The following is a 27,547-nucleotide window of genomic DNA, read 5'->3' on the forward strand; positions in this document are numbered from 1 at the left end:
AATTAAGCATGCCTCATTAACACATTCTGTCCATAATTAATGCCAACTTTCAAAGCAGTAGCACCATCCTTTCAAAAGTTATTAGAGTAAAAAAACACACACTTTCCTGCCCGTTTTATGATACCAAATTTTAGCATAATGTAAACGAAGACCCGCTCTTTCAGAAAATATGAAAAAGTCAAGTTCGGCTAGGTTGAACCATTTCACTTATTTTCAGTCCTCACGCAAAATCAGTGTGTGCGACTTTATGTTCGTTTTGAGGTGCACGGTCACATATGTATCATATATATATATATATATATATATATATATATATTTATATAGTGAAAACTTTGAGCAAAGAAAATGGGTTTTCATCGGGATTCGAACTCGAGACCTCGGGTTCGAATCCCGATGAAAACCCATTTTCTTTGCTCAAAGTTTTCACTATTTATTATTATTTGTTTCTGGTCAGTTTTCCCTTCCGTGTTTCAATATATACATATATATATCTATATATATATATATATATATATATAATGGTATTATCATCCGCGTGTTGGAATAACAGCATGAAGACGATGAAGACAAACAAGTTGACATAATGCATTAGATTTCAATTTCATTTATTTGTAAACCAAATTTTATTTTTCTGTGCTGAGCTTCAAATACAAATATCACTGTTACCCTGAGGAAGATCCGTGCAAGGGTCGAAAATTTGGTTTACAAATAAATGAAGTTGGAATCTAATGCATTATGTCAACTTGTTTGTCTTCATCGTCTATATATATATATATATATATATATATATATATATATATATATATATATATATAGAATCGGGCGGGACAAGAAATAAAATAGACAAATACATGAAAATAAATCATGAAAATTTTGCTTATGAAGTATAGGCTAATACAGAAGCGTTAATTTCTATCACTGTTCATGGAATTCCAAGATATGTCGTTTCATTATTGGACAATATAACTACATGGATATTTTTTACAAATAATTTAGATAATCTATATCAAATATAAAAGCTATAAAAACCCTCGTATAATATATTATTTATTCATTATTTATCTAGCGATCCACGTCACACAAGCTTTGCTTTTTAGTGGATCACTATTTTCCATAATCGAATCTATTTTCCGCACGTCCACGAAGTATATATGTATTGCTCCTCCTAATTATTGTATCTATATATATATATATATATATATATATATATATATATATAAACATATGTTGTTATATAATTTATCTCGGATATTATATGAATCTTTTGCAAATGTTTGAACAATATCATTTCATGACATGTATACTTTGTACTATTTTTTTTTATTTTCGTTGATTTGGAATAAACTATGATTGAATTGTATTGAATTGAATTGAATTGAGTTGAATTGAATTGACACAGGATTCTGTTTTATTGGGATTTTTAACGACATTTAGAATGTAAAACAAGTGATTAATGTATGAATGAACGGATACAATTATGGATATTTCCATACTCAGCATTAACTCCCTGGCACCTCTTCATGGGTTTAATGAAGATTGACTGTTATTCAACTAAATATTCAGTGGCTAATTATAGCCCCCCTCCTCCCGCACACACACACACACACACACACACAAACATACTCACAAGAATGCAAAAAAAAAAAACCAACGTTCAAACTGGAAGTATTAGATCTACACCTTTTCTTGGTAGGTAATCCGGATGTTTGTTTTGAAGATACTTTCCAACAAGGAGAAATACGATGATAAAGCTAGCAGGCAGGCCAGTGGCGAGTCCAATGATGAGAGCCAAATTAGCACGTTTTCCTGAAAATTGATACAAATATAAACAAAGAAAATGAAAGTTTTCCATTATCACCGGATGCAGAAGGCAATAAATAAATGGGTCAAGAGTAAAAGGTTGACATTCTGTTCTATGCCTTGCCCCAGTTCCAACGGAATATACATTATATATATATATATATATATATATATATATATATATATATATATATATATATATATATATATAAGCTATCAGGGATTCATGTTTGTCATGTTGTTTTTTTAACACTGATTTCATCCTTTCATCTTTGGCTCTTCGTGGAGGGAACCAGTCCATGGATGCGTCGTTGCTACGCCAAACGCGCACAGACACACTGCGCGGTTACCATGCACTGTGGCAGCAACTATCAGTCTAGACGCATTCCATCACAAGCAGGTTAGTTTTGAAATCCGTCCGACCAGGAGCAGACGTATACCCTTGTGTGTATGTTCTGCTTCAGAAACGGATTTTTAATCTAACATCACATGGCATCCTGGTCGCTGATGAAGAATGCGATGACTAACCTGTTTGGTGTCTTGTTTCTAAAACATGCGCTTTCCTCGCCAGGATAAAGCGTTTTAATGCCATTTTAGGTTTTAATCTCATTCACTTCTGTTCGTTATTGATCAGTGACTACCAGGAAAGGCTGGTTGACTATCAGGTAAAGTCTGATTGACTATCAGGAAAAGTCTGATTGACTACGGGAAAGACCGTTGACTATCAGGAAAGTCTGATACAGTATTCCATCACGGACAAGGCACAACTACTGGCTGGGATGTCTCTATGGGGGCCGGAGGTGTGAGTTTGCGTCAGTGAAAGACAAGATGAGGTGGGTCTCTGAACCGTTTATCTTCGTGATAGTAAATCGGAGCATGACGTTGGCAATGTAAGTCCATTGAAAAGCTATCAGGGATTCATGTTTGTCATGTTGTTTTTTTTAACACAGATTTCATCCTTTCATCTTTGGCTCTTCGTGGAGGGAACCAGTCCATGGATGCGTCGTTGCTACGCCAAACGCGCACAGACACACTGCGCGGTTACCATGCACTGTGGCAGCAACTATCAGTCTAGACGCATTCCATCACAAGCAGGTTAGTTTTGAAATCCGTCCGACCAGGAGCAGACGTATACCCTTGTGTGTATGTTCTGCTTCAGAAACGGATTTTAATCTAACATCACATGGCATCCTGGTCGCTGATGAAGAATGCGATGACTAACCTGTTTGGTGTCTTGTTTCTAAAACATGCGCTTTCCTCGCCAGGATAAAGCGTTTTAATGCCATTTTAGGTTTTAATCTCATTCACTTCTGTTCGTTATTGATCAGTGACTACCAGGAAAGGCTGGTTGACTATCAGGTAAAGTCTGATTGACTATCAGGAAAAGTCTGATTGACTACGGGAAAGACCGTTGACTATCAGGAAAGTCTGATACAGTATTCCATCACGGACAAGGCACAACTACTGGCTGGGATGTCTCTATGGGGGCCGGAGGTGTGAGTTTGCGTCAGTGAAAGACAAGATGAGGTGGGTCTCTGAACCGTTTATCTTCGTGATAGTAAATCGGAGCATGACGTTGGCAATGTAAGTCCATTGAAAAGCTATCAGGGATTCATGTTTGTCATGTTGTTTTTTTAACACTGATTTCATCCTTTCATCTTTGGCTCTTCGTGGAGGGAACCAGTCCATGGATGCGTCGTTGCTACGCCAAACGCGCACAGACACACTGCGCGGTTACCATGCACTGTGGCAGCAACTATCAGTCTAGACGCATTCCATCACAAGCAGGTTAGTTTTGAAATCCGTCCGACCAGGAGCAGACGTATACCCTTGTGTGTATGTTCTGCTTCAGAAACGGATTTTAATCTAACATCACATCGCATCCTGGTCGCTGATGAAGAATGCGATGACTAACCTGTTTGGTGTCTTGTTTCTAAAACATGCGCTTTCCTCGCCAGGATAAAGCGTTTTAATGCCATTTTAGGTTTTAATCTCATATATATATATATATATATATATATATATATATATTGAAATCAGAGAATACATTACTCATAGTGTGAGAAAATCATAATTCAGAGGACACGCTGAGAAAAGTCGTTAGTTGGTGTGTTTTTTTTCTATTTTGCTTTTTTTTCTGCCTTCGCTTATTTGTTTTTCATTGGTAGACTTGATAATCGTGTGTGATAATGTTAGATTACTCAAAATGTCGTATTAGATTACACCGTGACAAGGCTATTAAAAATCCGAACATTTGTTTAGGTTTCAGAACGTGTTTACCTAATGTTATTCAGAAACAAAGAAGTAGGAAAGTTTCACGGAACCTGATACATGTATAGGCAGAATGGTGATTTCTCTGGTCGACGTTCCATTCAGCGAGTCACCGGTAGCCACGCACATGAAGGTTTGCTCTGTCCCATGTTTAGCTGATACAGTGATTGTCTCGAACCTCTCGTATGTGCCGTCAGAAAGTGTGTTCTGCTGCGAAACCACGGAATTCAGTCTCTGTCCCGACTCCTCGGTCCATAGCATGGAAACGTTAGGTTTGAATCCAGTCACGACACACGTGAGGGTAAAGGAAGGGGTGTAGAGCCCACTAATGTCAAAATGGCCCACTAATGTCAAAACGACCACTAATGTCATAACACGTCGACGACAAATGTCAAAACAACCACTAATGTCATAACACGTCGACGACAAATGTCAAAACGACCACTAATGTCATAACACGTCGACGACAAATGTCAAAACGACCACTAATGTCATAACACGTCGACGACAAATGTCAAAATCGGATCAACCACTAATGTCATAACGCGTCGACGACAAATGTCAAAATTTCCATTTTTACTGCAAATGTCATAACACGTCGACGACAAATGTCAAAATCGGATCAACCACTAATGTCATAACGCGTCGACGACAAATGTCAAAATTTCCAAATTTGCTGCAAATATTATGACACGTCATAAGGGTGGATCCAGGAATTCCATAAAGAGGATTCGCCTTTTCAAAAAGGCTGGCGCGACCCTCCCCCCCCCCCCATTTTCTTTTCTTTTTTTTTTCTGTTGTGTTGGCAAAATAGAGAGGGGGCACTAAAGGGGGGGGGGGGGTGCGCCCCCTCTCAATCCGCGATTGCGTCAACCACAAGTCAAAATCGGGGATTAACCACTATTATGTAATAACACATGTCGACCACAAATGTCATAACGCGTCACAGGGGCGGATCCAGGAATTCCGTAAAGGAGGGGGGGGGGGGGAGCCTTTACGAAATCAAAGGCTGGCGTGACACTTCCCAACCTTCTTATTTTTTGTTTCTGATGTTTTAATCTAATAATAGTGAGGGTGCACATGCACCAGAGGGGATGCGCCCCTCTCGATCCATCATTGCGTCAACCACAAATGGAAAAACTCATTGCTTGCATCAAGCCTACAGGGGCGGAGCCAGGAATTACGTAAAGGGGAGAGGCGCTGTTACAAAATCAAAGCCTGGTGCGACCCTCCCCCCTTTTCCTCTTTTTATTTCTGTTGTGCTGACAAAATAGAGACAGGGGGCGCTAAAGGGGGATGCACCCCCCTCAATCTGCAATTGCGTCAACCACAAGTCCAAATCGGGGATTAACCTCAAACGCCATAACATGTCGACCAAAAATGCCACAACGCGTCAAAGGGGCATATCCAGGAATTCCGTAAAGGGGGGGGGGGCGCCTTTACAAAATCAAAGGCTGGCGCGACACCCCCCCCCCATTTCTTTTTTTTTTCTGTTGTTTTAACCTAATACTTATATTGAGGGTGCGCCAGAGGGGGATGCGCCCCCTCTCGATCCATCATTGCGTCAACCACAAATAGAAAAACTCATTGCTCGCATTACAGCTAGGGCGGATCCAAGAATTCCGCAAAGGGGAGGGGCGCTTTTACAAAATCAAAGGCTGGCGCGACCCTCCCCCTTTTCCTCTTTTTATTTCTGTTGTGCTGACAAAATAAAGAGAGGGGGCACTAAAGGGGGGTGCGCCTCCTCTAAATCCGCGATTGCGTCAACCGCAAATGTCAATATTGGATTAACCACAAATGTCAGAACACGTCGACCACAAATGTTATATAAAGCGACATAGAGGCGGGTCCAGGAATTCCGTAAAGGGAGGGGGGGGGTCTTTACAAATCAAAGGTTGGCGCGACCCTCCTTTTCTTATTCTTGTTTCTGTTAATTGGTTTAACCTAACATAATGAGGGTGCACCACACCAGAGGGGGAAGCGCCCCCTTTCGATCCATCATTGCGTCAACCACAAAAGGGAAAACTCATTGCTTGCATTACAGGGGCGGATCCGGGAATTTTGTAAAGGGGAAGCGTACGTCTTTACAAAGTCAAAGCCTGGCGCGACTTTCCCCCTTCCCATTTTCTTCTTTTTATGTCTGTCGTGTTGACAAAATAAAGAGAGGGGCATTAAAGGGGGATGCGCCCCCTCCCACTGGGGCGGATCAAGGAATTACGAATAAAAGGGGAGGGGCGCTTTTACAAAATCAAAGGCTGGCGCGACCCTCCCCCTTTTCCTCTTTTTATTTCTGTTGTGCTGACAAAATAAAGAGAGGGGGCACTGAAGAGGGGTGCGCCTCCTCTAAATCCGCGATTGTGTCAACCGCAAATGTCAATAGTGGAGTAACCACAAATAATGTCATAGCACGTCGACCACAAATGTAATAACGTGTCACAGGGGCGGATTCAGGAATTTCGTGAAATGGGGGGGGGGTGCTTTTACAAAATCAAAGGCTCTCGATCCATCATTGCGTCAACCACAAAAGGAAAAACTCATTGCTTGCATTACAGGGGCGGATCTAGGAATTCCGTAAAGGGGAGATGACAGGCGCCTTAAAAAAAAAAAAAAAAAAAATCAGGACCCCCTACTTATTTTTTTTACTTCAATTTCTTTAGGTTTTACAAATGTGAAAAAGGAAGCGGGCCCGATGCGCTCCCTCAGGGAAGGGGAGGGGGAATTGGCACGGTGCCCCTTCCCCTTCACCGCGACCCCCAAACAGGACCCAACACCTTAAGGGGGGATAGGGTGGGGATAGTGGTACCCCACGTCGGTTGATAAAAGTTATTAAGTTAGTATAGTAGATGACGCGAGCGAACTCAGATAATCAAGGTGTAATCACATGTATAATGTGATAGTGATGATTTATTTTCTGGAAATTTTGGGCTGGCCTGATCTGGCCCGCAGGTCGCCATATCTAACCAAGGGTTAATAAGATTAACACGGGCATTGGGGAATGGTTTCGAGAACAAGGAAGGCTGTATTTCACTGTACACTCTAGTCTGCTTTTATCCTTCTCCCTCTAATATATCTTCTTCTTCTTCTTCTTCTTCTTCGTTTTCTTTCTTGTTTTCTTCTTCCTCCTCATTTTCTTCTTTAAGTTTTGGCTTTTGATTTCTTTTTCTCCTCCATTTCCTTCTTCATTCTTACCGTCTTCCTTGTTTCTTCTGTTACTTTTTTCCCTTCAGATTCTCCTCTTCCCCTCTCTTATACTTCTTCTACTGTACTCTAAGTTCCTAATCCTATTATCCTCTCATATTTAAAGAAAAAAAAAAGAAGTAAATTATGATCCAATGGCAGATCCAGAGGCGAATGACCGGGCGCGCCCCTTCTATTTTTTGTTAAAAAAAAACAGAAAGTCACCCCTCCTTGAGGAATTCCTGGGCACGCCTCTGTATAATCAGCATTTTGATACCATCCGTATGTCGATCGGTGGTTGCGCGTTGGTATTCGGGAAACGTGTGTACCTTTCTAGGTACGACTGTACTGTTAATTTCATACGCCTGCAATGCTAGCAATGCAGGCGCTAGGCGTCCTGGCCGCGCCGAGATCCTAAGCTACATGATGATAGGCACGCTTTTGCTCTAGAGAAACATGGTTGGTGCGAACGTCGTCACGTTTCTACCTCTTTTCGAAGTTTGTATCATTTAAAGGATGTTGTGGGCCTGTGATCGACATCGACGAGGAACACATGGTCAACGATACTCGCTTCGGGAGTTGAGCTGTGAACACATTCCTAATTTCTACAGGTAGGATTTTAATAGACATTTTGTAGTTTTAGTCTCTCACTACAACCAGCCCAAAGAAAGTCTAACGGTAACGTTAGACCTGTTAAGTAACAGTGAAGTCTAACTTGACTGATGTGATCTTTCTGTGTCTGGCCATTTTCCACCCATTTGTATCATTTGTTTGGTCATAATTATGGACACGTTGAAATTACAAAAGTCTAGAGACATTTTCAAAGTAGACCTTGAAACAGTTCTAGCCGACATTGAAAATGTCTCCACTTTTACAGTGTTTGAGGGGCCAGACACATCACGCAGCTAGAATTGGCCTAACTCTAAATCCATAAGACCCAAAACTACTCAAGAGCAAAACTACATTAACTTCTTGATCTACCCGTAAGTTTCCTCAGTACTAACATGTAGGTCTAACTGATAGATACTCTACAGAGTGTAGGCCTATCATAAAAAGAAAGAAAGAAAGAAAGAAAGAAAGAAAAAGGGTAGTCAAAATTAAGAGGCCTATGCCATCATGACCATTTATTCTTATCAATTTATTGTCAGCTATGGAGAGAAGATTCTACGTTTTGAGGAAACAAGAACTCTTTGTCTTTCTAGTGTCAGTATTGATGCCTAATTAAATCATGTTGAGAAATTTAATGTCATGCATGACTGAGCACATGAACTCAAAAGACAACAATGACAAATTGCACTTTTTCCAAGGGCTGAGTGTTGCATAAGGGAACAATGAATTTCTCACTGAATGGATGGGATCTGTCAATGAAAGTAGTCAGATTAACAGCCCGACCGGGATGACTGCAGGTTTGTGTTTAGGGTTTCTTCCATTAATGGCATTATTGACATTAACTTTTTATGGTCCAATATCTTCAACATGGCACAGATCTTGACAACTTGGTTACTCCTACAAAGACCTACCTATTATTTTTTTTTTTCTTTTTTAAAAGCTCATATTCAATCTACATAGTTTCTAGAATGTGTTAAATATGAATAGAGATGAATGGATCATATGTGTTTGCTCTATAATGGAAGTGACCAGTTATCTGACAGGTGGAAATGTTAAAGCTTATGAACCATAAAATGTTAGAAGAACCCCTACAAACAAATCCTAAACACAGCCATTAGACATATAATGTAATTTTAAATGAATCTCACAAGAATTGGAATGATCACCCCAGCACTCCCACTGATTCCCACTGATCAGTTACTGTAAGCCATCCCCTTTAAAGTTCATGAGCTCAGTCATGCATGGTATTTGTCAACATAATTAGGTATCACTCTTCTTCTTTCCATACAACCAACATTTTCCTCTTCATAGCTGACATGTATGAATAGGTGGTCCTCCAGAGTTGGATTTCCTCTCTCTCTCTCTCTCTCTCTCTCTCTATCTATCTATATATATATATGTGTTATGCACTGTAATACTAAGGCATGTACATACTGTTGTAGCATAATGCATGTGTTATAAAAAAAAATAGCATATTGATTTATATGGGGGGGGGGGAGGGTCTGATCATGTTTTAAGTAACCAATGTTGGATAAGAATCCCAAGGAGAAGGGATTCGGGGGGGGGGGGGTGGGTGGGACCACACTTACAGAAAAAAAAGAGCACATTTTCTACAAATAATGCTTCAAAAGGAGTTGCAAGACCATATGTGCATCCTCTAAATCCAGCCCTGATTGAAAGAGGACTTTCAGATCAATACATAGATCTAGTTGTGTTGAAGTTTGTTTGTGTTCATTTATTGTTATATATATATGTATTTTTTAGGGGGGAGTGGGGGAGGCGGGTGGTGGTAAGGAGGAAGTAGAAATAAAAGCTGAGAGAGAAGCGATTGATTTGATTAAAATATCTACTTTGTTTATACAGCCAGTTGCATTGCCAACGGAATTTCAAGCATCTGGAGTCCGAGCTCAACGGGAAGGTTTTTTGGTTCTACCTCTAGTCTGCCTCTGAGCTTAGTGCTGCCTTCAGAATGCTGTTCAAGAACTCACTTTATCTATTCAACAGCTGGACGGTATGCATTTTTTCTTGGTCTTGAGATTTTGTAATAAGACTGTTCTACAATATTGACTTTCAAAGTCAACATCTTTGTCATGCTCACAGTTTTCTCTTTAGCAGCAGTCAAAAATAACATCCAACTACTTAGAACATGATTGGCGCACACTGGAGGAAGGGTGCACTTTAGCGTGTCTACAAAGCAAAACAAGAGGATATTTCTTTGTAGCATGTTTAAACCAGAAAGGAAGCAGTTATGTTTTTTTTTTTTTTTTTTCATGGGTGGGCACAGAAATTTTGTAGCAAGAAAAAAAAAACTGTTAAAAAGAAACAGGGAATGGGTGTGAGGTACAAGGTAGCCATTACAGGTGGAAAGAGTACTCTATATTGTTATTGGCTTTTAAATGCATTGGAATAGTCATAAGATTAAGTCAGAAAATGACAAATTTAGAACCTTTAGTGTGTTCTGTAAAAAAAAAAAGAACTATATAGTGCTTATTATGTACACCTCTTTTATCCAAATTGGCAAAAAGTACACAAAAAACAACAAGAAGCACCTCCAATAGTTCCTAATCCACAATGTGATATTGCTTACAGTCACCATTTTGTTCTGTTTTTGTTTTTGTTTTTTTATCTTGCCTGAACCAAAGGCTCAAGTGAGCTATTGTTGTCCGTTTCGGTCAATCATCCGTCATGCATTAACTTTATACATTTCATTTTCTTTCTGGTACCTGTTGGCAGATTTTAATCAAACTTGGTGAGGATCATCTTCAGGTGTTTATAGATACCAAAAGTTGTTAATATGGGACAATTCGTCCCCAGAGGTTCTGGAAAGGGGGAGGGGGAAAGGAAATAACGGGGAAGACTATAAAAATCTTCTCCAGACCGTAAAACTGTAGAGTTAAAATACGCTGTACATGTCTGTAGATACCCTTATGATTATGTTTTAGTCATGAAGGGAAAATTAGATGGCCACATGGGAGAGCTCCTACAAGTGTTGAAAGCTTTGAGGAGGGGGCCCAAGGGGAAAACACATTTTTATCATGTTCAGAACCATGCAGTGGATGGATTGCAACCAACTTGGCAGGTATTATAATCAGGGTGTAGGGAATTCTTCAAGCTGCTTTTATGGGGTGGGATGGGGGCATGGGGTTCTGTGTCTGGTCGGATGTATTGACTGATGATATACAGGTGAACACTCTGGGCCTCTTGTTTTTTCATAGTGTCGTTTCGACTATTATGTCTTATTTGCATTATCCTTTTGCATTTCTCATTGATTCTTATACTTAAAGGAAACATCAGCTGTTGATTCAAGGTAGCTGATAGCAGTCCTGTCATCAGGAAGTGGCCCAGTTGAATTCACACGTTTCCACAGAGCTCTTAGGGGTCACTGGTCTGTACACCATGAAAAGGTTTGCATTATCTATTGCTATTTCCATGATTGTTCAAGGCATATTGTTTACAGTGGATAAAAAAATCGTGTAACAAGGCAATTTCCTACTGCAACTCAGTTAATTTGTTTGTTAACCTTAACACATACAGACTGATCACCTGATGTAACAAAAGTTCATTCTAAGTACATTGTTTAACCTCTGAGTTCAGTGTATGCAACATGCACAGATTCCTAATTACTCGTATACAGGACCAGCTACTCTTAATTAGTCCAGGCTAGGCTCCATGGAAAATGCACCTAATCTTTTTTTTTTTCTTAATATATATACAATGTTTTCTGATTTCTTCTTGTCAATTCGAGGGTGCTGATTCCAAATCCGATTGATGCCACTTTCATAACCTTGAGCACTTTCAGCAAAATGCAAAAATCCAAAATGGCCACCAGATAAGCAAATTTGGCTGTGATATCGATAATCCCAGTTATGTCCACTTATTCCATCAAGGTTTTTTTTTTCTAATTTTTGTTTCTTGAGTAATTCTACTTGCACATGCTAGAAATTTTTCATTTGAAGAGGTACATTTAGTATTTTAAGTTATTTTGAATTCAAAATGGCCACCACTCCTATACTCGGGTATTATATGAATGGCAAAAAAAAAAAAAAATATGCGTAAAAATAGAAGACGAATGTTCAGTCACATACCTATGCTTTATCAAGTCTTGCATGTGCAATGCAAATATTATGAGTGCCACTAGCAGAATAAGCAAGCAAACAAGCAAACAGAAAATATATTGTTTTCTTCTTCTTTTTTTGGTGGGGGCGGGCTTATTATATTCTTAATGCAAAACTTCAAAATGGATGCTATTCATATACCCCTGCTCGATATGAATGGCAAAGTGTACATGGAAATAAACAAATTTTCTTTTTTGACTATCACTCAGGTACACTGTTATTCAATTCATGCGCTCATTATAAATTAGAAGGTTGTTACTAACAAAAGCTATTTTATTTTTTGATGCAAACATCCAAATTTGCTACCTTAATATGGATTTGCCCTTGGAATTTGGAAAAAATCCACCAAAACTTGAATTGATGCCAACATCAAGATCGTTTATCAGGAATTATTAGATATGAACATTTGATACTTACTTGCCTTGAGATGTTCAACATCATAGTAATCACTCTGATTTCCAGAATAAAAAGACTGAATCTTGGATGATGACACAAATGAAATATCCAATTAACTGTCCTGTTCTACATTATCTAAAGCCATATCAAATAAACTTTTCAGTTCACTCATTCGAGAAAGAACATGAGGCAGGTGACAGTGGAAAAAAGGGACCACCTCACTTTCTGTCGTGAAATCTCTGAAATGAAAAAAAAAATGCCCAAAAGTTTTTCATGTTAAACCAGAGTATGATTTGCTTTGAAATACAAATGACAAATTACCTTCTGCCTTAACTGATATAGATTAGATTTACCACTGGTTCTGCAATTTCCTTATGATGGTTAACATGTAACAGCATGGACTTGTGTTTGGAAAATTACAAAGAGTTTGGTAAAGTATTGATAGTAGTATCCACAATGTTATTTTTTTTTTCATTGTAAACAGAAAGTGAGAAAACAGAGAGTCATCACACCACAGTAGTCTTATTTTGTAACATCCAACAATGAAATCATAAGCTTGTCTAAGAATGCAATCACTGTAATGGAGTTGATGCACATGTTGCTGAAAGACGCATATCATAAGAGTGAGTCATTGTCAGGAGCATTGCTACTGCTATCAGGAAAAAGTCTGTCTTACCCCACACAACTGTGAGAAGTGCATAGTTACTCCCACTGAAACAGATATGACCTCATATGTAGGCACCTATTGCAACTCAACATGCTCAAAATAACAAGATATATAAAAACAACAGGAAATCTGGATATTTTGCTTGCCACTGAAAAATTGACACATTCTGTTTGGAGATGAGTAGGCCTACTTTGCTCACACCTTTCCATCAATGATGAATTTTAAAATTATGGAATATTTACCAATGTTAGTACAACACAGGTGATTCATGATGGATATACTGTATGTGTAATTGGATGGGTTCATTAGTCAAGGGGCTTGTTTTACACCTGTAGTTTGCCCCCACCTCTGCTACTGCTTAACCCTCAGTTCCGCAACCCCTGCAATCCTACAATTGCCTTACAAGGTACTTCATAGGGGGCACTGGGTGATCTTGTCATAGAGACAGGATTAGGACATGTGAACTTGCTTTAGCATTCGTTTACAGAAGATCCAAAGCCCAACCTTACCATCAGTAGCAACCATCCACAGAGCTATCTGACAATAGACATGCTGATATTGTTGCCTAAATGCAGCCATGGTAGGTGGAAGGCTTCACTGCTCTGAAGGTAGATGAATTTTACCACCATTTTTTTTTTCATTTTTCAATTCAAGGGAGCCTCTGAGATGTGTACAGTCTGCCTCATTCTGAAAGCAGTGTTATAGCAACTTCACACTGTCTGCTTGCTTGATTCTTCAGCACTTGCAAATTCATGACTGCTCTAGGAAACCAGACCAGCTGTATTAGGACTCTGAATATGACCTCCTTAATTGTGGCTTTAATTCGTGTAAACTAACTCGTGATCCACTAGAGCTCTTTTTAACATACATGTGGTGACATAACTCACTTCACGTAGGAAGTTTGCAGATGATTTTGCCTTTACGTCTCATAGAAAGTCCTTGGATGACACAAGCCGAGTACTGACTTATCTCAAGACAATAGAGGAGTACTTCACCTTCTGGAGACTTTGCCCAAACCATTACAAGATTATCATCAGACCCATGCCTTCCATCTTAGTAACCATCTTGCCAGTGCTATGTTGAAGGCAGCCCTCTGTGGCAAGCCTCCAAGGGTATGAGGCATAGGGAAGTCCACCCCCTTCACTGGCACTTGAGCACTCTTCCTCCTTATGCTGGAAGGAAAGGATGACAAGTGTCACCAGCGCCGTCAACGCATACCTGACCTTCCAACCATGATATATATATATATATATATATATATATATATATATATATATATATATATATATAACACAGTGCTTATATAGCGCATAAGTATCACTACCGTGGTGTCTCTATGCGCTTTAAGGAGAGGGATGAAGTAGAAAGAAGAAATGCAGTGTACAATATGTGTACCATAAATGCAGAACCAAACTCATTCATAATACTTTTTGAACAGAAATGTCTTAAGAGCAGTTTTAAACTTTAACTGTGGGAGCTTCTTTTATATAACACGGAACAGCGTTCCACAGTGTGGGAGCACCATGGGCAAAAGATCGCTCACCATAAAACTTTGTTGTGATAATAGGACATTGGAGAAAATTTTTCTGAGTTGATCTTAAATTACGAGAGGGAGCGTACCTGACCAAGAACTTACTGAGATATTCTGGTGCCATTGAATGGCGGCACTGATAAGTCAGTAACAGTATCTTGAAAACTATACGTGACTGAACAGGAAGCCAATGGAGCTGTTTCAAAATGGGGGTTATGTGAGAATTCTTCATGATAGCATGGGGGCATTTCATGAAGCGTTTTGTCTGATGAATTTGTCTGACAATTTGCTCTCAGCTATCAGATGCAAGGATTTTAGTAGCTTATCACAGTTTGTTAAAAAGATAAGATCTGACATAACTCTTCATGAAATGCCCCCCCCCCCCCACCCCTCCTGAACAACCTGCCGTCTATACATGCTTCTGAAATCCCACTAATTTCCCTCCCGTCACTTGAAAGCTTTGACCCCAAAACGGGGTGGTGCAGATGCTGGTCTAATGTCATCTCCCGCACCACCCAAGTTACCTACAACATTGTCTCTGGCCTGGCAACAAAGCCATAGGGCTTCAACAGGTAGTGATTAAGCAAATTTTAATGTCATCATCCTGTTTCTATTGCAAATAATCACAATCTGACCCCTGAGGAAGTGCTTAACATCTCCAGATGGGGTTGCAATTGCAGGACTAATATGCATTTTTAGCCTGAGAATATTTGGGGCTGATGTCACCTGCTGCCATATATCTAATTAAAGGGATTTTTAATGACAATAAAAATGACAGTTTAAGTTTTAAGCAAGACTGAATGCTGAGATCATGATGTCTAAGTGTATAATTATCAACACCTGGGAACTGTAAGAGAACTGAGAGAGGTACCTCACATTGCTCCTTTGTTGATGTTTAATGAATAGTCTGTAGTCGCCTCAGGAATCCTCCCTCCCCCCCCCCCCCCAACTCCTTCCTGGAAAAAAAAAATACAATGTAAAGGGTTTTTAGCGGTGTCATCAACGTCCGATGTGTTTTTGTCTATAATAACCATGTATCTCTGCACTTACTGAATAGGATTTTTCTTTACTTTCTTAATATGGCTGTAGGGGAATGCATATTAGAAGCTCTGCGTTCTAAGTTCCCTAGATCCCCTCCATTTTCAACATTATTTGACAATTACCATGCATCTGGGCTTCTTAATGCATTGTGTCAGTATTACATTTCTATATTCAACCTATGCATAGAATGTGATGGTATATTGATTTCTTTCGTGACGTTTAGTGAACTTACATTGTATATTCATTTTTGAGACAAAATAGAATATAAGAAATTGTGTTAAACATCATAAGATTTATGAATATTAAATGCTCAAAAATACAAGTAGGTCCTCTGTAAGTGGCACCCACCATATTTGTGTTGCCTATGCAACACTTTATGATAGCATAGGAACTGGATGATAGCATAGGAACTGGACTGGAAATACAGTAAATTTGTTGTATATTTCCATGTGTATGTTTTGTCATTCATATAGTACATGAGCATAGGAATGGCGGCCATTTTGCATTGAAACTGAGCTTTAAACACTAAATGAACCTATATGGAATGAAAATTCTCTCGCAAATGCAGATGGAGCAACTCTAAGAAGAAAAATGTACAAAGTTTGGTGGATTATATTGGTTATATAATACACATTATTGTGTTTATCACGGCCGAACTGGCATATCTGGTGACCATTTTGGATTTTTGCATTTTGCCGAAAATGTTCAAGGTTACGTGAGTGGCATCAATCGGATTTGGAATCGGTACCCTCGAATTGACAAGAAACCATAAAGCAACATTTTATATATCAAATTACAAGCTTGGGTGCCTTCTAGCCTGGACTATAATTTAATACTTGTTCATTACTGAATAACCCTATTCTACTTCGACCTCTACCTTTATGTTTGTATTCATTCTTTATTAGGTGATACGCTATCAGCGTATCACCTATTGTGATTGTCAAAATCTCTCTTTATTTTTAGGTGATACGCTATCAGCGTATCACCTATTGTAATTGTCAAAATTTCTCTTTTTTTTTATTCTTCTTTCTTTCTGCCACATTTTGTGTCGTCAATATCTCAACAATGACATCACGGAATGACATGACATTTTCAGTCAACATGTCTCATAACAATATCTAGCCACAATAAGGTTTTCATGACAGTAACATATCTATGACGTCATCTAGGCGCCATTTTGTGATTTTCGGACCTTGTCACATGATCAATCATAACTTCATAACTAGATGTCATTTCTGTATCATTTTCGCTGGACATAAAGTTCAGGTCACGCTCTATCTTACTTTCTAACGCTAGTTACCCAGGTCATCATTAGGCGCGCGTAAGCGCGCGTCAAAATTTTAAAAGGCTCAAAACGACTTCCCAATGGGAAATCTCGAAGTTTCAGACAATTATAAGCGTTTCAAACATTTTCTCGCGTGCGCGTCCGTCCGCGCAATTTCGCGCGCAGAGCGCTTAAGAAACATGGAAATGCAATTTTTTTGACTGATTTGGATTCCTGATACTTTGAGTAACAGTATCCATTGATTTCCGATCGATTTCGACCCATAACAAAGGAATGCACAGGCGTCAAAGTTGAAATTCCGCACGCGCGTCTTTCTGCAAATATAGTGAAAAAACATGTCTTTGTTTATTTCGTCATAGCTCTTTAAATCGTCCGTTGACCCTATATTTCTATTGCATATTACAAAAGCATATGAATTGTAAATAACATTCCAAGTATCAATATTGCCAGAGAAACGCGATGACGTCATCAAATCGTCATTTTATATAAAAAAAGTGGAATTGATTTTTTTGAGGTACTGTTTCTGACATTCATTTGCTCGTATCTCTGTTGTTTAAGCTCAATATTATCCCAAATTCAGATATGTTGTACTTTGAACATTTGTCTCTCAAGTCCATGTGATGGTTTTGATATATGATGACGTCATCATACTAGAAATTGTGATTAAAGGTAAAGACTCAAAATCAGACAAGTTTACGTGTTATGTCTATGGGAGGTGATTTTTTTTCAAACCATGCATTGACTTGACAACGTTTAAGCACCTTTACCTCATCTGATTTTGCTCCATTTCCTCTGAAACATAAATATGTTGTAGCTGAGACAATAAGCTGCAGTCATCATGCATTTTATATTTTCAAATCTCCTCATCAGGTCGACAATTTTGTAGTTAAAAACTGAAAATGAGAATGCAATCTGTACGGAATGATTCCCGATTGTTCTTTGCAACTGTATATTGGTCGAATCCACGCGGCCACTTGTGGGAAGTTGAATAGCGCCATCTCAGTCAGCACTGTCACGACAGTATAATCATACATTTAAGTTTCGCATAGAATCTCCAGGACAGCCATATGGCGTAATCGCTTAGCGCGCTGGGTGTTCATAACGCCATACCGGAAGGCGAAAAGTTCGACTCCCGCGGAAGTTTTCTCTTTCTTTTTTTTTTTTTTTTTCCGGCAATTCAGCTTTACTCCGATGTCATTTAGACCTCTATCGTATTATTTTACCAAGTATACGTAACCCGTGAACACGGCTGCTCTATTTCCCTCGTTTTGTATTGGAGTTTGGAGATTGGGTTTGCTTCATTAATTTTGTCACACTTAATGTTGTAAATTGCCCCTTGTTACAGTGTCCCGCTTGCCACCTTTCGTTTGCTCTTTCCTTTTCTCTTCATTGGTTCTTGTAATATTGTAACAGGATAGGTAGGAACATGTACGTTTAGATAACTGGCAGGAATGGGAGCTGAATTGATTAACTCTAGTCCAGGTGTATGGCGTCTCGCTCATCTCTTTGAAATTCCAGGTTGTTATTGTTTGACCCAATAACGGAGTTGTAGACAGGTTTTATGTTGCTATAGAGGTATCTTGTGCCACATGAATGGAAGGCATCACTGTTTAGTAGTAGTAATGAACTTTTTCATGTTGTAAATGATATAAAGATATGAATTTCACATCCAATCTTCGGGACAGCCGTGTGGCTTTATAGTCGCTTAGCGCGCTGCATGGTCATTATGCACTACCTTAGGACGAGATGTTCGGGACCCGCAGGACGCTATTATTTTTTTTTCTCTCTCTCTCTTTCTTTGTTTTTCTTTTGGCAGTTCAGCCTCATTCCGATGTCATTACCCCACGACACACAGTCACTCAAGTTCCCCCTTTTTTTTTTGTCGGAGGCTTGAGGTTGGATTTGCTTCATTTATCATACGTAATGTTGTAAATTGCCCTTGATATACAGTGCCCCGCTTGCCACCTTTCGTTTTCTCTTTCCTTTTCTCTACGTTTGTTCCTGTTACACTGCACAAGACAGGTCGGAAAATAATTTACATAACTCAACTGGAGCAGGAATGGCAACTGAATAAATTAACTCTAGGACAGGTGTATGGCGTCTCGCTCGTCTCTTTGAAATTCCAGGTTGCTATTGTTTGACCCAATAACGGAATTGTAGACAGGTTTTATGCTGCTATAGAGGTATCTTGTGCCACATGAGTAGAAGGCATCACTGTTTAGTAGTAGTAATGAACTTTTTCATGTCCCTCCATGTCAATTATAGTGTGTTCAAAGGGGTTGTGTGTCTATCTGCCAAAGAAAAGGAAAACCTTATTTTCGCCATGGCTATTTCTCTATACGTAACCGTAGGTGATGAGTGTTGTTGGTATCTGAGCAGTGAATAACACAACATCAGGCTAAAATCCCCCTTTTATACGCGCTAAGCGTTCAATTTGATATATCTTTATTTATGTAGTCAATCACTGCTAATGGCGTTACAGAATTATGTTATAACACCTTTCACTGAAAGTTTATAAAGCAAAGTTTATGGACAAGGCAAGCAATTGTACATGAATAATACCAATGATTTCAGAGGGAAATTATGGTATACCTAGATGTAAGGGTATTATTGCTTTGGAATTGCTGAAACAATATCTTGGCACGAGGTCTTCCACCTCTAATAACTGATCCCTTTAAAGATGTGTCGGTCACGGGTGATCGTCATGATTCATCTTTCACGTAGAAGCTTCCGTTCCACACTCTTAGTTCGAGAAGACTTACCATCATACTTCAAATTGTGATTAAAGGTAAAGACTCAAAATCAGACAAGTTGACGTGGTATGTCTAAGGGAGGTGATTTTTTTTTTTAAACCATGCATTGACTTGACAACGTTTCACCACCTTTATTTCAGCTGATTTTGCTCCATTTCCTCTGAAACTTAAGTATGTGGTAGCTCAGACAATAAGCTGCAGTAATCATGCATTTTATTTTTTCAAATCTCCTCATCAGGTTGATAATTTTGCAGCTAAAAACTGAAAATGCGAATGGAATGTGGACGAAACGATTCCTGATTCATCTTTCACATACATAAGTTTACATTCCTCATATTTTCTCGTCGAGACGTATGGCCGAGAGGATAAAGGCGACGTCACAAGATACGTGAGGTTGCACACGTACGGGTTCGAACCCCATAAGAACACGAAACAAAATACTTACATCTTTTGCTTTTTTTCTTTTATGGAGTATTCACCTTCGTCCATGTAGAAATCACGTTTTCATGTAAACGTACACAAACACACACACACACACACACACACACACACACACAATATCCCTTTGTTTTGTGTTGGAGACCACATTGCTTTGACTGGCAACTTGGACTTGAAATTACAAATGTTAAAGTGAAGATGGCTCTTAAAAGACCGCATGGCCATGTTTGATTTTTTTTTTTACAATATAAAGACCTATTGGTAAATATTCATTCACATATCCTTTCCAATCAACTTACTTGGACACGCCGACACCACACGAAATTTTCAATTGGTTGCATGACAGAAACAATTTCATCTGAATTATGTAGGACTGCATAAAGAATTGGACTTCACGAATATTTCTCAATATTATATTATACTTCAAGTCGCTACTTAACATTATTTTCGTTGTCGATCACTGAAAATGAGAATGGAATCTGGTCGAAACGATTCCCGATTTATCTTTGTAACTGTATATTGATCGAATCCACGCGGCCACTCGTGGGAAGTTGAACAGCGCTATCAGTCACTTGACGTATATCGCCAAAAAACTGAATATCAATGTAAATTTGTGTTGTGTATAGCATACATAGATAGATTTAAAGGGGCATTCCGGACGATTTTCATAATTTCACATCATGTAGTACATAAATCAACAGCTTCATGTATAGATTTGTAGAATTTATTGTGGTTCTTGAGCAGAGAAACAGTACTTTCAAAAACCTTAAACAAATTACACTGAACAAAGATGATGACATAGGAGCCTCACATATCTCAGAAATGTAGCAGTGTCATTCCATTTAATACGGCATGCTTGCAAGCTCACCTGTGTGTAATCTATGCATGCCTTCTTCTTTTGTGCTGCTTCCTTGAGCCACATCCCAAGTATTCTTATGGTGAGGCTGCCATGTCATCATCCTTGTTCATTGCAATTTGTTATAAACTTCGAAAACATTCTTATTTTTCATCCCAATCATTATAAATCCTCAAACTCTGTACCCAGTATAACTGATTTATACATGTTCAAATGTAAAAATTTGAAAATCATCCGGAGGTCTCCTTTAAGTTTCGCACAGGATCTTCGGATCTTCCGTGTGGCAGAATCGCTTAGCACGCTGCGTGTTTATAATGCCCGACCGGAAGGAGAGAAGTTAATCGAGTCCCGCAGGACTTTTTCCTTTTATTTCTTTTTTCTTTTCTTTTTTTCAGCAGTTCAGCTTCACTCTGATGTCATGAACACAGCTACTCTATTTCCCTTGTTTTGTATTGGAGTTTGGAGGTTGGGTTTGCTTCATTAATTTTGTCACGCGTAATGTTGTAAATTGCCCCTTGAAACAGTGCCACGCTTGCTACCATTCTTTTTCTCTTTCCTTTTCTCTTCATTTAGATTTTGTTCTTGTTATACTGTAGCAGGATATTTAGGAACGTGTACGTTTACATAACTAACAGGAATGGGAACTGAATTAATTAACTCTAGTCCAGGTGTATGGCGTCTCGCTTATCTGTTTAGAATTCCAGGTTGTTATTGTTTGACAAAAACGGAGTTAAAGACAGGCAGGGAAGGAAGTGACTTGATATTGCTTCATATTATATGAGGAATTTCGGGCAATACCTTTCCAATTAGTGTAGTGATTTTGACAGGGTTCTCTGTCGTTTATTTTCGTCATGGCTGTTTCACTAGTTTAGCCATAGGTGATATGTGTTGTTGGCATCTGGGAGAATAGAACAGATCAGTACCAAACTGGAATAGCCCTATAAGCAATGTGGTAAGCATTCAATTTGTTGCATTATCTTTCTTCTTTAAAGTCAATCACTACTGATCGAATTACACCATACGAAATATGGCACGTTTCACTGGTAGTTTAGGAAAAGGGAGCTAATTCAATGCAAGATACAATGATATGTGCTACCATTGATTTTAGAGACGTCATTGTGGTGTGGTGCTGGTGGTGGTAAGGGAATCATTGCTTTTAAATTAATGAGACAATCCTTGGAACTTTGCATCAAGAATATAATGCATGTTCGTGCGGCGTTTTTTTTTTTTAATCCTGACGTGGACATTATTTTTCTTTATCTTGTTTTTAATTCAAGAATGTTATATCTGAATATGTTCGATTTAGTTACGGTTTCAATGCATCTTGTTTACCATCTTCTCTGACATTAAATTGATGGTTTTTAAATTTGACATTGTCTGTCTATTTGTCTGTTTATGCTCATAAAACACTGCTATAACAACTAAAACATTTGTTTCACTTGTCACACGCAATGCTATGGATTGCAGTTGTGCATGCAGTTTTCCTTTTGCCACCTCTCGTTTTTCTCTCCCCTTTTCCCTCACTTTGGTTTTGTTATACTGCAGATGGGAATGATTACAATAACATAACCCAACTTGAAGTAGGAATGAGAACTGAATAAATTAACTCTAGGCCAGGTGTATATAGCGTCTCGCTCATCTCTTTGAAATTTCAGGTTGTCATTGTTCTATCAACGGAGTTGAAGACAGGCTTTATGTTGCTATAGAGGTATCTAGCTCCACATGAATGGAATGCATACGCTGTTTAGTATTAGTAATGAACTTTTTCATGTCCATCCCTGCCAAGAAAAGTGTGTTTGACGGGGTTCTGTGTCATTGTGCCTATGAGAAAGCAAAGTTTTATTTTCGCCATGGCTGTTTCTCTATGCGTAGCCGTGAGTGATGGATGTTGTTGGCATCTAGCTGGGCAGTAAAAAACCGAGTATCATGCTATAATACCCCCCCCCCCGTTAGGTTCTAAGCGTTCAATGTGATATATATTTCTTCTTCATTATGTCAATCACTGCTGATGGAATTACAGAATTATGCTATGACACGTTTCACTCAAAGCTTAAAAAGCAAAGTTTATGCACTATACAAGTAATGGTGCATGAATCCTATAGACCATTGATTTTAGATGAGAAATTATGATATGCCTATAGTAGGGATGTCATTGATTGGGAATTAATGACACGATTAAGCATTTTCATAATCCTTATCCTTCACTCTAACCTCCGTGAAAATATCATATTTGAATTCAACCAATAAGATGGTAAAAAATGCATGCATTCATGTTTTATCAATATACAATGTATGGACTTTCCAAACATTCAACAGCGATTATCTCAAAATGAACATTGTGTGGGTTAGCACTATATTGCATCGACCCCTTCAATTGTCTATCAAGTTCATGTCGATGTTTTCTAATTTGATGACGTCATCATACTAGAAGTTGTGATTAAAGGCAAGATATCCATATCAGCGAAGATTACTAATCGCTGCCTCATGTTCCTGTGTTTGATCGTCCAGTCAATACCAAACTGACGACATACGTTGAATATGTTATACTTTGAACAATTGTCTATCAAGTCCATGTCGATGTTTTCTAATTTGATGACGTCATCATACTAGAAGTTGTGATTAAAGGCAAGATATCAAAATCAGCGAAGATTATGTGTTATGTCTATGGGGGGATTTTTTTTTTTTTAACCATGCATAGACGATAACGCTCAAGCACTTTTACCTCACTTGATTTTGCTTCATTTCCTCTGAAACTTAAGTATGTTGTAGCTGAGACAATAAGCTGCAGTAATCATACATTTTATTTTTTTTCAAATCTTCTCATCAGGTTGACAATTTTGCAGCTTAAAACTGAAAATGAGAATGGAAGGTGGACGAAACGATTCCTGATTCATCTTTCACATACATAAGTTTACGTTCCTCATATTTTCTCGTCGAGACGTATGGCCGAGTGGTTAAAGGCGACGTCTCAGAGACGTGAGGTTGCACACATTCATTCATTCATTCATTTTCATTTTCATTTCATTTATTTCATTCCTTCTTTCTTTTTCGTCAAACATAACACGAAATGTATCAGAAGATATAACATAGGCATGTATTCGACTTTACATGGTAGATAATGGTTAACAAATACGAAATTATACATGCATACCGGCAAAATACAAAGTTATGTTTGGAGGATAAAAAAAAAAGAAAGAACTGAGAGGTTCACTGAAAAGCATGCTTGTAAATTGTGAACCACTCAAAAGGATTCTTGTGAATACATTAAACTTTTTTTTTTTTTTTTTTTTTTTTTTTTTTACAAAGACAGGAGAGAACAAGACAGTAGAAACACAACGACATTACATGACTTTACAGTAGGGTATACCATGACACATGCGGGTTCGAACCCCACAAGATCACGAAACAAAATACTTAATAGCCATTTTACTTTTTTTTTTTCTTCAGTGGTGTATTACATATTCGTCCATGTAGAAATCACGTTCGTATAGAAACGCACCTATACACACACACACACACACAATATCCCTCTTTCTTGTGTTGGAGACCACATTGCTTCGATTGCTGCAAAATTTTGCAGGCTGACTTTATCAAACCGATTATAGTATAAGTAATGACGACTACGGAGGTGTTGTACTTTGAACGATTGTCTTTCAAGACCATGTCATTGTTTTGTACTTTGATGACGTCATCACACTGAAAATTGTGATTAGAGGTAAAGACGCAAAATCGGACAAGTTTACGTGTTATGTCTATGGGAGGTGATTTTTCTTTTAAACCATGCATTGACTTGACAACGTTTAAGCACCTTTATCTCAGCTGATTTTGCTTCGTTTCCTCTGAAACTAAAGTATGTTGTAGCTGAGACAATAAGCTGCAGTAATCATGCATTTTATTCTTTGAAATCTCCTCATCAGGTTGACAATTTTGCAGTTTAAAACTGAAAATGAGAATGGAATGTGGACGAAACGATTCCTGATTCATCTTTCACACACATAAGTTTACGTTCGTCATATTTTCTCGTCGAGACGTATGGCCGAGTGATTAAAGGCGACGTCTCAGAGAAGTGAGGTTGCATACGTGCGGGTTCGAACCCCACAAGATCACGAAACAAAATACTTTGCTATTTTACTTTTTTTTTCTTCAATGGTGTATTACATATTCGTCCATGTAGAAGTCAAGTTCGTATATAAACGCACCTATACACACACACACACACACACACACACGCACACACACACACACACAATATCCCTCCTTTTTGTGTTGGAGACCACATTGCTTCGACTGCTGCAAACTTTTGCAGGCTGACTTTGTCAAACCGATCATAGTATGTAATGACGACGACGGAGGTGTTGTACTTTGAAAAATTGTCTTTCAAGACCATGTCAATAAGCCAGTTCGGGGTTAGCTCATGGGCACATGGGTACAAATGACCTTTCTTCTTTCTCAGTTGATTAGGCACTCCACTAGTTTCAAGCGACAGAAGGCATGAGCTTGCCCAACGTAACAATTTATGGAATTCATCAGTCATGTTCAAACAAAGGATGAACTTGCATAGACCAGGTGACCAGAATGATCCTTCCATTGACATTTTGGAAAGCATCCATTTCATTATTTTGCATTGAATGTATTAACAATCTCTTTCTATTGATATTGTCAGACACCGCTTTTGCTGTCATGTGGATGTGCTGGCAAGCACCACTTATAGGGATCAGTTGAATAATCATTACATTACAGATGCTTATCTCAGTGAATTTAAAAACCACCATGCTCTGCTGGTACAGATGACCTTTTTCTGCTCATGCTCAAAGTGGAACCCCGAACTGGCTTATTGTTTCGTACTTTGATGACGTCATCACACTGAAAATTGTGATTAAAGGTAAGGTATCAAAACCAGCCGATTATAGGTTTTATGTCTACGGCACGTATTTTTCCCAAGTCGCCAGAAATGGCATAGCGACATCAGTCGTTACAAGGCCGCATTTCCGTCTAGCAATGCAATCAATGTTCACGCGGCCCCGTTTGTTGAGTGGGCATTGACTTTTTCCCCCTGTAATATCTATACATTTTTTTTTTTTGCCTAACCATTTCCGTGGATGTCCCGTGGCCGAGTGGTTAGAGAAACGGATTTGCATGCACGCTGAATAATTTCAAGGTGCCTATATCACATTCTTTTCTTTGTCGATCACGGATGACCGACATCTGATGACCCCAAGCGTATCACCTAACTCGTCCTTAGTGTGACGAGTTTCATATCTCGTTTTTTATTCTTCTTTCTTTCTGGACAATTTTGTGTCGTCAATATCTCAAGAATGACATTACGAAATAACATGACATTTTCAGTCAACATGTCTCATGACAAAATCTAGCCACAATAAGGTTTTCATGACAGTTACATATCTATGACGTCATCTAGGCGCCATTTTGTGATTTTCGGACCTTGTCACATGATCGATCATAACTTCATAAGTAGATGTCATTTCTGTATCATTTTCGGTGGACATGAAGTTCAGGTCACGCTCTATCTTACTTTTTAACGCTAGTTACACAGGTCATCATTACGCGCGCGTAAGCGCGCGTCAAAATTTTAAAAGGCTCAAAACGACTTCCCAATGGGAAATCTCGAAGTTTCAGACAATTTTAAGCGTTTCAAACATTTTCTCGCGTGCGCGTCCGTCCGCGCAATTTCGCGCGCAGAGCCCGTAAGCAACATGAAAATGCAATTTTTTTGACTGATTTGGATTCCTGATACTTTGAGTAATAATATCCATTGATTTCCGATCGATTACGACCTATAACAAAGGAATGCACTGGCGTCAAAGTTGAAATTCCGCGTGCGCGTCTTTCTGCAAATATAGTGAAAAAACATGTCTTTGTTTATTTCGCCATAGCTCTTTAAATCGTCCGTTGACCCTATATTTCTATTGCATATTACAAAAGTATATGAATTGTAAGTAACATTCCAAGTATCAGTATTGCCAGGAATACGCGATGACGTCATCATATCGTCATTTTAAATCAAAAAAGTGGAATTGATTTTTTTGAGGTACTGTTTCTGACATTCATTTGCTCGTATCTCTGTTGTTTAAGCTCAATATTACCCCAAATTCAGATATGTTGCACTTTGAACATTTGCCTTTCAAGGCCATGTGATGGTTTTGAAATATGATGACGTCATCATACTAGAAATTGTGATTAAAGGTAAAGACTCAAAATCAGACAAGTTTACGTGTTATGTCTATGGGAGGTGATTTTTTTTTTAAACCATGCATTGACTTGACAACGTTTAAGCACCTTTACCTCATCTGATTTTACTCCATTTCCTCTGAAACATAAATATGTTGTAGCTGAGACAACAAGCTTTAGTAATCATGCATTTTATGTTTTCAAATCTCCTCATCAGGTTGACAATTTTGCAATTTAAAACTGAAAATGAGAATGCAATCTGTACGGAACGATTCCCAATTTTTCTTTGCAACTGTATATTGATCGAATCCACGCTGCCACTTGTGGGAAGTTGAATAGCGCCATCACAAGTCAACACTGTCACGATAGTATTTAGATTTAAGTTTCGCACTCGATCTTCAGGACAGCCATGTGGCATA

The 27,547-nt window shown here is 38.7% G+C and overlaps 1 protein-coding gene across 1 annotated transcript in view; it reads right to left on the reverse strand.

The window, feature by feature from the left end:
- Window positions 1-1,654: 1,654 nt before the first annotated feature.
- The window catches only part of LOC140236261 (uncharacterized), a 45,596-nt gene continuing 19,703 nt past the window's right edge, over window positions 1,655-27,547 (reverse strand). The window contains exons 4-5 of the mRNA XM_072316221.1: window positions 4,125-4,388; window positions 1,655-1,806 (exon numbers count right to left, since the gene is read on the reverse strand). Coding sequence (XP_072172322.1) covers window positions 1,655-1,806; window positions 4,125-4,388 — 416 coding nt within the window. The remainder of the gene's footprint in view (window positions 1,807-4,124; window positions 4,389-27,547) is intronic.

The sequence above is a fragment of the Diadema setosum genome, chromosome 12 (genome assembly GCF_964275005.1).
Source record: "Diadema setosum chromosome 12, eeDiaSeto1, whole genome shotgun sequence".
NCBI classification, from domain to species: Eukaryota; Metazoa; Echinodermata; class Echinoidea; order Diadematoida; family Diadematidae; genus Diadema; species Diadema setosum.